Source organism: Delphinus delphis, chromosome 14 (genome assembly GCF_949987515.2).
Source record: "Delphinus delphis chromosome 14, mDelDel1.2, whole genome shotgun sequence".
Taxonomy (NCBI): Eukaryota; Metazoa; Chordata; class Mammalia; order Artiodactyla; family Delphinidae; genus Delphinus; species Delphinus delphis.
In genome coordinates this window covers 28,119,837-28,132,631 of record NC_082696.1, presented here as the reverse complement: position 1 = coordinate 28,132,631, position 12,795 = coordinate 28,119,837, and the positions used below count along the sequence as shown (strand labels likewise).

Genomic DNA, 12,795 nt, shown 5'->3' with positions numbered 1-12,795 from the left:
AAAATTCCAGTTATTAAATAACAGCCACACAATTTTTCAACCATACTGTTAACCATCTAGTCCTCACAAAATATAATAAAATGTAAATTTTCCTTGAAGATATAAGATATAATGGTAGTTCATACCATTACTACCCACGATCATTATTATGAAAAATAAAATTGATAATTTCCGGTAAACTGATTATTAATCATTTTCAGATAAGAAACATAGATAGACTACTTTTTACTATACCTTGATCAATTCCGCTTAGCTGATGGTTCAAAAGAGAATTGGAGGATTCTTTCAAATCTTCATAATCATATTCTTCTACAGGTTCAACAACTGAAGGTCTGTCACGTCGTGAGTAAATAAACTGAGCAGCTAGAATATACAATGATTAAAGAATGTTGTACTATAGCCATTTCCCATTAACTTTTTTCTTTAACAACAGTTAAAATAAAAATCAAAGATTCTGACCTACCACCTACAGCCATTTGCCCACATTTATAATAATGGATGAAAACAAAGACAAAACATATCACACCCAAATTCTGCTCAAATGTCCTTACTAACCTAACCATTCACTAGCCTCTTATAATTGTCTCCCTTCTTTCCTTCTATCTCATAAACACTGAGCTTACTTTCTCCACAGTTTTCAAAAATTATCTTTCCTAATCCTTGCCTGCTATTCCATCTTCTCTGAAATTGTTTCTTTGATACAAATACTTTAAACCTCATATCAAATTTGTTCGTTTGCATAATTAAAAAATACCAAAAACAGACTAGATTTTCACTTTCCAAGAACTACTAATTTTGCCTGAACCCAAGAGTTGACCAAAATCATAGGCCTTAACTATTTTTTTTTTAAGATTTTTTTTTTTGATGTGGACCATTTTTAAAGCCTTTAGTGAATCTGTTACAACATTGCTTCTGTTTTATGTTTTGGTTTTTTGGCCACAGGGCATGTGGGATCTTAGCTCCCCAACCAGGAATCGAACCCACTGCATTGGAAGGCGAAGTCTTAACCACTGGACCGCCCAGGAAGTCCCCATAGGCCTTAACTTTTAAACAGTTTATACTTCAATCATACACTGAGACTGTATATTAATGTCATATACCTAACTTTGACTTTCAGACAGAAGTCTGTGCTACTCTGCAGTATTGGCAGTGTCATTACTCAATATATAACTGGGCATTATATTTTTCATTAATAGGTAGAAAGACAAAATATCAAAGTGCCAACATATGCTTGAGTATCATACACGAAATACGTGTGAGCAAAGGAGAGAATCATCATGAATGCCCAAAGTGTTCACTCTTCCACGTCAACTGGATGCCCACTGAACTCAAGTCCTGGAGAATGTGTTCAATTGCCAAGGAATAAAATTAAAGAATAAGTTTAAGAAGGATAAAAACATCAATACAGTATTCTAAAGGCAAGGTGTTATCAAGGATTTTATATTATTTAGCTTTCTGGAAGAGCACATAACATGTATGTCTATTGCTCAGAGTTCCCACATTTGACTTTTGTGCATGTTTTCAGGAAGGCACTATTCATGAAAGGGAATCTCTAACTGCATTCAAAATGTAAAGATAACACATATATAGACAATAGAAAATACTATGACTTAAGGGTAACACCTATACTCAGACGGTCATGGCGTAAGTGCTACTTATTTACAGTATAAATCAATGATGGCCTTACAGATTAGCAGGAAAGGCAAAAAAAGAAAAGGTAATGACATATTTTATAAAGCCAAATGAGTAGTACAGATGACAAGTGCTACAGAAGCATAGAAGATTAAGTAATCACTGAAGACTAGAGCAGTTATAATAAAGAAGGCAAGAACATCAGAAAAACTGAAGAAGAGGTGGAAGACATCCTGAACAAGGAGAACAGAATAAGACGAATAAAGAGCAGTTGAGAGAATTTAATCTATTCTGCTATAATGCATGTTTCCTTAACATAAACTAGTTTATATCAAATGGTCAACAGGGGAATGATGACAGTAACATTCAAGTTGCTTTGGTTTATGAGATTTTCCCCCCAACACTTTGTAATGCAAATACAAAGTTCAGTAACACCAACCATAGAACATTATACTGTAATTGGAATTGTACTTTAATGCCAGATAGCCCCACATTCTTCCTTTTGGCTCCATTTGGCCATGTGTCCTGTTTTGTGCATGCTTACCGCTTGGCTCTCTAAGACCTGTGAGTATTTTGCCTTTGCAACATTACTCATTAGTTTCAACTCTTCCTTACACCTCTATCAAGCTTCTACCTTTTTGTTAAATGTAAAGTCCCATATATATTGGAATATATCTTTATTAGGAAGTTAATGTAACTTTCCAAATGTGCAAGCATTTTTATTAGATGATTACTGGTTTATTAGTATTGATACTTTACGGGCTGAGTGGTCTGTTATGATCCTATTTTTTCCCAGAGGTTTTGCTATTTTTTAGTATACAATTTTAAAGACCACAAGGTTTTTCAAAAATGTACATATTATGCTATATACATATCACTATTTTCCCTCCCTCTTGTGCAAGTAAAATACAATACTGCCATTATAAAGTCAACATAGTTAAACAGCAGGAAAAATATCCTGTTTCACATATTTTCTAAGATGACCACTTTTTTCATATGTTAAAAATCTCAGAATGAGGGATGTCTTACAATCAAATGGCATCTTAGTATTATATAATACTTAGACTGACAGCTGATTATTTTTTAAGTGGTACGTAAAATAACAATGTCTTACAATCCATGGCATTTTAGATACAATAAAATGTGGTAGCATTAAAAAATGTAAACCAGGCCATTTTGTGCCTGATGATTTTCAAACTACTTTCCTGGCTGTAATTAACTATTCAGTTTAGCCTAAAAGTAACAAATATACTTTCCCCAACTTTCTCTCATAGCTCTGAACTGTGAGGAAAAACCTAAGACAAATCAAAAATTAAGTGAGTGGGCTTCCCTGGTGGCGCAGTGGTTGAGAGTCCACCTGCCGATGCAGGGGACACGGGTTCGTGCCCCGGTCTGGGAAGATTCCACATGCCGCGGAGCGGCTGGGCTCGTGAGCCATGGCCACTGAGCCTGCGCGTCCGGAGCCTGTGCTCTGCAACAGGAGAGGCCACAACAGTGAGAGGCCCGCGTACCGCAAAAAAAAAAAAAAAAAAATTAAGTGAGAGAAGAAATCAGATACGTCCGTGAACAATTTTCACTTAGGAAATACTGACAGGGAAAAAGGAAGTTATCAAAATCCAGAATTCTACTCTACCCCCAAGAAGCTATTCTTCCTGGAGGCTTCCTACCCCCTCCCACATACAAATCCAACTCAGAAACTGTGGCCATTGTTTTAGAAGTAAATGATGGTTGGATTTGCCCAGGAGTGCAGAGGGATGGTGGGTAGGAAAATTCCCCAGGGAAAATAGTTGCTGGGGAAAAAAGAAGTATCCAGATCTCTGAAGTTGAAATGAGAGCCAAAAGGCAACAAATATGATAAAAAAGAGTGAGAGAAAAGCAATGGAGAGAAAAGGATAAATATAAAGTGCTCTTCTTTTCTAAAAATTTAATCACAAACTTTGACAGAAATGCTTTCTGAAAAATTGGACACCCATAGTGACTTTTACAATTTAAAGCATTTTGCTAAACATAAAAATTCAGAGAATTCAAAACCTGACTCTGCAATTGCCTAATATTGCTTCCTAAACATCTTAAAATAAAAATCATGTGAGGCACTCATTAAAGATACAGCTTTCTAGGCTTCTTCCCCTGGAGGTTCTGGTTAAGTGGTGTTGGAATGGGGCAGGGAATCTCTATTTTTACAATTACTCCCAGCTGACTGGTATCATCAGGGAAGGTAGGAAAGAGCCTACAAGTCTCCCCTTTCATCTGTCCCAGATGTAGTCCACTTTGTATACTGTCATCAGTTACTTTCCTAAAACATGACCCCCTTAACTAAAAAACCTTCAATAAGCTAAAACTACACACCTAAAATTAAAAACCATCTTCCACAATTTGGCTATTTCCTTTCTGAGCCCTCTTTGTGCTGCAACTGCATTAATCATGTGAGTCTTCCCAAACATGCCTCACTTAGAGGCCACTGCTCAAGCACTGTTGTTTCCTCTCTAGGATGCCATTCTCACTCCCAAATTTACCAGTCCCAATCCCACCTCCTTCCAGAAGCCTTTCCAGACTCCTTCAGGCAGGACTACTTCTTTACCCACCATACTGTCATTTGAAGGGAACTTTTAACAAGCTTCCTTACATGTTAATTGATGCTCAATAAATTAACATGGAATGGACTGAATAAGGTTAACTACTGTTAAATTAATCATACAAGGTGGCCATGAGACTGAAGTGGCTCTAACGCCTTGGTTGCAAAGGGAAAACCAATCCAGAGTCAATCCTGCAAAGGCCTCAGGACTAAGAACAACCAATCACAGAAAGCCAACTACTCTCCCCCAAATAATGTAATGGGTTAAGCTGCAGCCAACCAAATAATTTCCTTGCTTTGCTTCATGTCTTCTCTATAAAAACCTTGCCCCAGCTCCTGTTGGTGGAGTGCTCCTAACCACTTCCAGTTTGGAGCTACCTGATTCAAACTGATATCTGCTCAAATAAACTCTTAAAAATGTTAATATGCTTCAGTTTATCTTTTACCACTTCTAATTATATTAGTTGAAACAAGATTTGTAACTGTTCAAAGTTTTATTTATAGGCTCTTTTTGCTATCACCAGCTCCCTAATGTATGTTCAATATTCAGCATCAAAGTCAATCTTTCTAAAGAAAAAAAAAAAGCAACAACATTTAGAAATCACCTTTCCATCAAGAAAACTGTGCTTAGCAGAGTTAAAAAAATACATAATAAAATTTAGAGAAACTCCTATTAATTGATAAAGTCATTCAATTACCAGAATTCATTAGACCATGAATTCAATCATCTCTTCGATGACATTAGCTGCTTCTTTAAGAACAGAAAGTATCCTTCTAAAACTATTCATTTTTAATTGAAAATTGCTTGGAAAAATATACCACTAAAGAGGAAAAGTGTCTGATCTGATATTACTACTACTTTATACATGTTCTGGAAAATTTAAAAATCCAAAACTACATGCTTTTGTTAAAAATACCAGTTTGTCACAGAAGAAAGTCAAAACCATTTAACTATCTCATGCTTTGATAAAGTCGGTTGACTTCCTGGAGTATATACAAAAGTAACTCTCAAAGAGTCAGTCTGTCCTGAATATGAACCACAGACAAGACACATATCAAGGGCTGTGAGAGACAAGGGATAAACTATGACCTCAAGAAAGGTAGGCCATAAAAGCAAATCTCAGAAAAACACCTTCAGAATGCCTGACCTTGTGTAGTGTTAGCTCATTACTCAAGGTTAAGCATGATTTATTTAGACAAGCCTAGATAAATGAATGCATTAATCTGCAATATTAAGATGTCTTTCAGTAGTCCCTCTCCCTATGAAGGTTTCCTTGTGCAAGCCATAGTCAACCAACTTCCAAGTAGACCTTAGCTCCTGCAATTATCTCTTGAATCTGCAAATCCCCTGCTGTCACCCCTGTCCTAAACAAATGGTTCTCAAAGCAGTAGCTGTGTCCCACCCTCAAGAGTTTCTGACTACGGGGTGGGGCCCAAAATTACTTTTCGAACAAATCCTCAAGTAATGCAAATGATACATGGACCACATTCTGAGAACACAGTCCTGAAATATCCTCATCTCCTCTAGATTAGTATAATAGTCTCCTAACTACTCTATCTACAACCACTTATGTACCACCTTCAATCCAGTCTCTATTATATGAGATTTTTTTTAAAAACTCAAATCTAATTATCACACCCACATCACCTTCTCAGTTTCATGAACATGCCATGACCTTTACTTCACTTGTAACACTAGTTAGTGCTACCAGACATTACTTTGTCACCTTGTCAACTGATGATAATGAACTGTAGGCACCCCAAAAGGTTAACCCATAGTTTTTTTAACACACTGCAAATGACAAGTGCCTGGGAGGTTCCTTGGAAAAACTGAAATTTCTTTTATCCCTAATCCCTACAAAATATGGTCTTTTTGAATCACTGAATAAGAAGCTTTAAAGGAAGGCTGATTAAGCCGCCTCTCAGCTTCTAACCCAGTCTCTTTACTCTGCTCTGTGACGCTGGGGTTGAAGTCTGCAAAGCACATTTCTTCTATGACAGCTGGCTCCCTTTTAGGATGAGCCAACGGGCAGATGCTAAAGGGAGACTGGAAGGCTGGAAGAGGAACACACATGCTCCTTTCCTTTTTGTTTCTTATCTGGTCACCATCACCCCAGCAACACTTCATCTTGCAGAAATCATTTGTTCCAGTAACTGCAATTTATATCAGTTTGCAGTTTTTCCAAAACTCCCAGAACCAGCTTCAACCATGATCATACAGCCCGCTAGAATTCCCTCTTCAAAAGGCTGAAGCCCAGCTTCACAGTGTCCCTTCAGAGACACCAGCCACAGAGCATCCCCTCCCCAGGTCTCAGTCCCAGCTCTACAGTCCCTCCTCTGAACTTCAATGGCAAAGCAACAAAGCAGAACCCTCTTGTTACACATCTAGGTCCCAGCTCAAAGGAGCCCCCCACCAGATTCTAAAGGTTGGCTTCAACCTTGTCCATTGGTTCCCCTAGGAACTAGAGATGATAAATGCTTCCTAAAGTTACTACCTCCTTGATATTTCGGTTTGCATTTTTTGTCTCTAATACCTAGTTAACAACTTTTTACATTAGAATCTCTGGCAAAACAACTGGTGTAATTTCTATCTTCTAATAAAACCGTGACTGATAACAGTGTAACACTAAAGGAAGAGAAGAAAGGCTCTGATTAGTTAGGCTAAATGATTAAAGTACACATAAAGAGCTAGATGCATTACAGAGTAATAAGTTAACAGGAAAAAAGATGACAGGAAGAGTAGAGGTGCTATGACAACTTCTAGAGCACCTATGCCTTTATAAAGAAAAAGAAATTCTAAAAAGTCAGAAGGGACATAGTTGGTCTTCAGAGACTAAGAGGAGGCATAAAGCAGGTTCACAAAACAGCTCAGGAGACGATAAGTTATTAAAGACAAGGCACACTGATAGAAATTTTAATTACTATATTAAACCTTCCAACTTGTGGAAAGTGAGTTTTATGAATTATATTTATGCTGTACATAGCTATATGTAACTGTACCCACTTTTATGGCATAGTAAAATTTATCAAGGCATTTTAACCAACTGTTTATGGAGTAGGCTAAAATTTGAAGACAAACGCATTTTTAGGGAAATTAGTGAGAAAAGGTCTGGATCAAAGACACTGTCTCTCATGTACCACAATGTTCACTGCAGCACTATTTACAATCGCCAGGACATGGAAGCAACCTAACTGTCCATCAACAGATGAATGGATAAAGAAGATGTGGCACATATATACAATGGAATATTACTCAGCCATAAAAAGAAATGAAATTGAGTTATTTGTAGTGAGGTGGATGGACCCAGAGTCTGTCATACAGAGTGAAGTAAGTCAGAAAGAGTAAAACACATACTGTATGCTAACACATATATATGGCATCTAAAAAAAAAAGGTTCTGAAGAACCTAGGGGCAGGACAGGAATAAAGATGCAGACGTAGAGAATGGACTTGAGGACACAGTGAGGGAGAAGGGTAAGCTGGGACAAAGTCAGAGAGTGGTGTGGACATATATACACTACCAAACGTAAGATAGCTAGCTAGTGGGAAGCAGCCACATAGCAGCTGGGTGCTTTGTGACCACCTAGAGGGGTGGGACAGGGAGGGTGGGAGGGAGACACAAAAGAGGGAGGAAATATGGGGATATATGTATATGTATAGCTGATTCACTATGTTGTAAAGCAGAAACTAACACAGCACTGTAAAGCAATTATACTCCAATAAAGACATTAAAATATATATATAAAGACACTGTCTCTGCTGTAAAGAACATAGGAAATGTTTTTGTAATATGGTCGCAAAGAAGAAATTTTTCAGCAAATGAGACAGAAGATGCAGCTCTTATTTGGAATCCCACAGGAATTTGAACTCTAAATCACTTTGCAGTTCCATCAGAAGTTTGAATTACATGTATTTGGTTTATTTACAGTAGATAAAGTACTGTATGAAGGGAAGTCTATGCATAACACTTCAGTGTTTCTAATATTCAAGATTTTCCTGGGAATATAAAATTAACTGCTGTCTTCCTTCAGAAGTTTTAGATTTGCATTATTGACTAAATTACCATTTTAGTCAATTCAGATTAATTGCATGCTGCAAAGAATATCGGAAAACCATAGTTTTCAGAATTTTCTTCAAACTGTTTAAAGTCAAATGATGGAATCAAAATTTTAAATTCCATTTGTAAGTTAAGAAATTATTTTATATACCTTTAAAGTTCACATACAATTATCTTTCTAAAGGGTACATAATATAACAGTCTCCTGGAACATGCTTGTCCTAGAATGACAATAACATTTACTTAACATTTTTAAATACCCAAATAATGAAAATCAAATTATTTTTAAAAATTCACCTGTTGATGGTGAAATACAATAATCATCCTCTACAGACTGGCCATAGAGATCATCATCTTCAAAATCTAAAATAAAAATACAAGAGATAAATTCACTTACAAGTTCTTTTTATATTCTTAGTTATTAATGAGGAAACATCTGAATTCTCTCCGAAATAAATTAAATTAAATTAATTAAATTGTTCATCTAAATTAAAGGAACTTAGAATGTCCACTTTTCAAAAAAAATTCTACCCAAAGTAGTTATTTACCGACTTTCTATATTTATAAAGACATACATGTTTTTAGATTTTTAAGCTAATTGAGTTTTAAGAAGTTTTTCCAAGTTTTCACTTCGTGTGATCAAAGAATAATCCCATACCCCATGTACTTGAATTGTCCTTCCAGTATTGACAAAAATCTGAAATAAGCCTTCCATCCATTTTTTCACCAGATGCCTGCTCTAAGCAAAACATCTATTTTCCATACAACTGACTAGCGCAGGGTATACAATCAGACCATGAAGGCAGTTTTTCTTCATGTAAAGCTAGGTAATGCACAAAACCCAGCTTATCCTAAACTCCCCTCTGCTCTAGCTAATTGGCCTTTTTTCAAACTGACTACAATATGCTCTTTGCCCAGATTTTCCTACCGCTGTTTCCTTCTCCTAGTTAAGGTTCCAGCTCAAATGTCATCTATTTCAGAAGTCTTCCCTGACCACTCCGGGTAAAGCAGCAAGCCCTGCCTGCCACTTTTATTCTCTAGCACACTCCTCTAACTGAATGTCTTCAAAGCACCATACCTGGTTCACTCCATTGACTATAAGCTCCTTCAGGGCAAGACTGTCTAGACAACTACCTGACACATGCTTGGCATAAATTAATACTTGTTTTATTATAAATTAATGAATCAATCTATAAAACCCCACAAAGAACATAAACATGTTTACATAAGTGTATTTATTCATTCAACAAACACTAACACTATGCCAGGGGCTACCAGAGACATTTGGGGTACAAGACTGAGTGGCAGGCACATTCCCAGATCTCTACAAACCTAAAATCTAACAAGGGAAGTCAGACGAGAAAACGAGCAATTATAAAACGATATTACGACTGTTTGAGACATAAGAATACAGAATGATCTGGGAACACACATAGGAACAACAAAAACAGAATTGGGAGTGGGGTGGCTAGGGAAAGATCCCCAGGAATATCATATTTTAAACCAATTCTAAAGGATAGTTAGCTAATTTCTGAGGGTATTCATGTAGCAGCAGCAGGAACAGCATGTTCAAAGGCTGAGACCAAATATTTATGGCAAAGAAAAATTACATAAATGCTACTATTGGATGAAAATGTGTACATTTTTACACATTCAATAAATTATTAGATCACAATCCCGACTTAATAAAAAATATTAGCAAATAAATGAGAAGCTATTCACAAAAAAATATATTTGGATATTAAAGACAAGAATCTTTTTATACTGGGTCAGTTTTTCACTACTGAAATGAACCCTAAAAGTGTTAGAGTATCAGAAGATAAAGAGAATTCTTTCCTGGGATTTTTGTCAAGTGGTTCTTTTCCTCAACAATATTTTGGAGTATTTGCTGCACATAAAGCATTGTACTGGCTAATGGAGTAAATATAAAAATAAAGTATGGGCTTTGCCTTCCTGGGACTTTTATTAATTAGTAGGTGAGGCAGTCTTGTAAACTACTACCCATATTACAGAGAAGAACACAATGAGAGTTAAGGAGAGGAGCCAATAGATTTTGGAGCATAAAAATCTCTGTAGTGAAGTTATATTACTTTTGAGAATTTTTAAATTATTATCTGAGAGAAGGGAAAGCTTAACTGAGAAGAGAAAAAAACTGGACACTTAAAATAAGTAGAACTTTCACAAGCAAGAAAAGGGGATGGACCTCCAATGCTATAGGAACAGCTTGGTTATGATGTCATCAACTGTTCCAAAGAAATCTGAACACCTGATGTGGGGTGGCTAAGGTGAGAAGATACTTAGCACTCACTCCCTCAAGCCAAGCACCTCTCCTTCAGGATACCTTCCTTCACATACGAGTTCTGCTTAAAGTCCTCCGACTCATTCTGAACAGTTGTTCTCACTTAAGTAGCTCCCATAGCACTTCATAATCATCCGTTACTTGTGTATCTCCCTCTTTAAACTCCCTCAAACATCTTGCTGTTGGTCCCCAAAGCTCAAACAGTACTCCAAGCACTCACTGTTGATTGAGGACATGATAAATATCTATTAAAGAAATGCGTAAGTAGTAATTAGACCTATTCGTGTCTTTTACAGCATATTTGCAAAAATATCTCCCAAGCTAAAGTCATTTCTCAGGTAACAGTGGTCCACAGGCAATACTTAACATCCACCGCAATACTGAAAAAGAATTCCATTCTGAAGTGACCACCAGGAACCTAACACGTGCCAGGCTAACTGGATCACTGCCTTCAAATGCAGCAAAGGGTATTAGCTGCCCTCCGCTATGATTAGAGCATACTGATGTTCTAGAATAATCTGCTGGGAATGCTAATAACCACCACCAATATACTAAGCACACTGCATGCCCTGTACTCAACAAAGTGATAGATCTTTATTCATTTGCACTCCTTCATACTTGTTTACAGTTTTAGTTTGTGTGATGCTTGGTGATGCCTACAAGTATCCACTGTATAGAAATTAAACTTCTGGACAACATTCATATTTTTTTATTTCACTTTTAAAATCAGTAAGTCCTTTTAGAAGCCCCCTTTCTTCTAATACTACTTTTTTTTCCCAAAAAGTACACTTATATTCAGCATGACCAACCAAGAACTGAGTACACACCTCAAGATCATCTGATCAACTTACTCTTTGGGCCTTTTTAATATGTATTTTTTTCTACCATCTCCTAAGTTTCCAATTTAACTTGAAAAGCATACAAAATAAGTTAGTCAGCTAATTCAAGCCAGGTTCTGCACTAAGTGTGTAGGAACAAACACACAAGATTTACCCTTTAAATCTAACAGTTACAGCAGAACGGCTGAATGTAAGCATTAGGTCAATCCTTGTTTTACAAATAAGAAAGTTTCATGGGCCTGTTTGAAAGGAGGGTCGGGGAGAGAAGCTCGAAGTAGGAAAGTGTGTAGCCGACCTGGGGGGAAACAATGGGAGAGGTAATAATGCTTACGTGGGTAACTATCACCGGATCCCAACCTTTTCAAAAGTCCTTCCCATATGAGGCCCTGCAGCATCTCCCCTACCCTAAATAAAACCAATCCCAGAAGGAAAAAAACACTACTTAAAACAACGCCATTCGGTGGAGCTCAGGCGTCCTGTAATTTTCTCCAAATGAGCCTCCTCTGAACGCCAACCTGGCACCACTAACGAGAAACTAACATATGGAAGTGAGTGCCAACCGGCTGCTATCCCGGCTGGAACGATAAAAATGACGGCCCGGCATAACCCTGCCACCTACCTTCATCGTAGTTATAGCCTCGGACATTCCGATGCCTGGCCATGACGGCGGAGAGGGCGTTCGCCACAGCCGCTTACAAACTACCAGCTCAAATACTGACAAGGCGCCAACTGCGGCCTGCCGATTACCTATACGCCATCTTGGCTTCCGGCAGGCCTCAGCGCTGAGCGCCTGCGCACGCACGACGTCTTATCAGGGTACGGCAACCTCTCAGGGTCATTCCCCTCACTGAGAACGCATGCGCACTCATGCTCACGGGAGGGGTGCGTTTCGGCGAGGCCGCGCCCATAGATAAATTGACTGACGGGGCTTTCGCCGGAGACGAATTACACCGTTTATAATTTGTTAGTTTGGACTTAATATTTCGAGTCGGGATCCTTGACCTACGCCGGCGTTCCAGATTATTTTCCAAATTTGGTTTCTGATAATCTAGTGAAAAAGCTGACTGTGTGCTCAGTAAGAGCACGAACCTTGTCTTACCCAGCTTTCATCTTTGCGGCCTACTTAGGCGCTAATGGGCATTAACAAACTTGTATACGTTTGGTGTAAGAATTATTCCAAGTTTTAAAGGCGAAAAAAAGACTCTTCATAAACGGGTATATTTTCATTGAGAACCTGGCTACAATAGGTCACCATGCATTTGTGTATGCAATTCGTGGTTTCATGTATGTGCTCCATCCTGCATTAATACCTCTAGTAAACACCTGTCTGCCCTTAGCCATGTAAATGATTATCATCAGATCATAGAGGATTCAGTGAACACTCATTCAACACAGT

The 12,795-nt window shown here is 37.7% G+C and overlaps 1 protein-coding gene across 2 annotated transcripts in view; it reads right to left on the bottom strand.

Moving 5' to 3' along the window:
- Positions 1–12,173, bottom strand: part of HBS1L (HBS1 like translational GTPase) — an 81,890-nt gene extending 69,717 nt beyond the window's left edge. For both annotated transcript variants that reach the window (XM_060029926.1, XM_060029927.1), the window contains exons 1-3: positions 12,019–12,173; positions 8,559–8,624; positions 235–363 (exon numbers count right to left, since the gene is read on the bottom strand). In XM_060029926.1, coding sequence (XP_059885909.1) covers positions 235–363; positions 8,559–8,624; positions 12,019–12,061 — 238 coding nt within the window. In that variant the 5' untranslated portion in view covers positions 12,062–12,173. The remainder of the gene's footprint in view (positions 1–234; positions 364–8,558; positions 8,625–12,018) is intronic.
- Between the last annotated feature and the right edge of the window lie 622 nt (positions 12,174–12,795).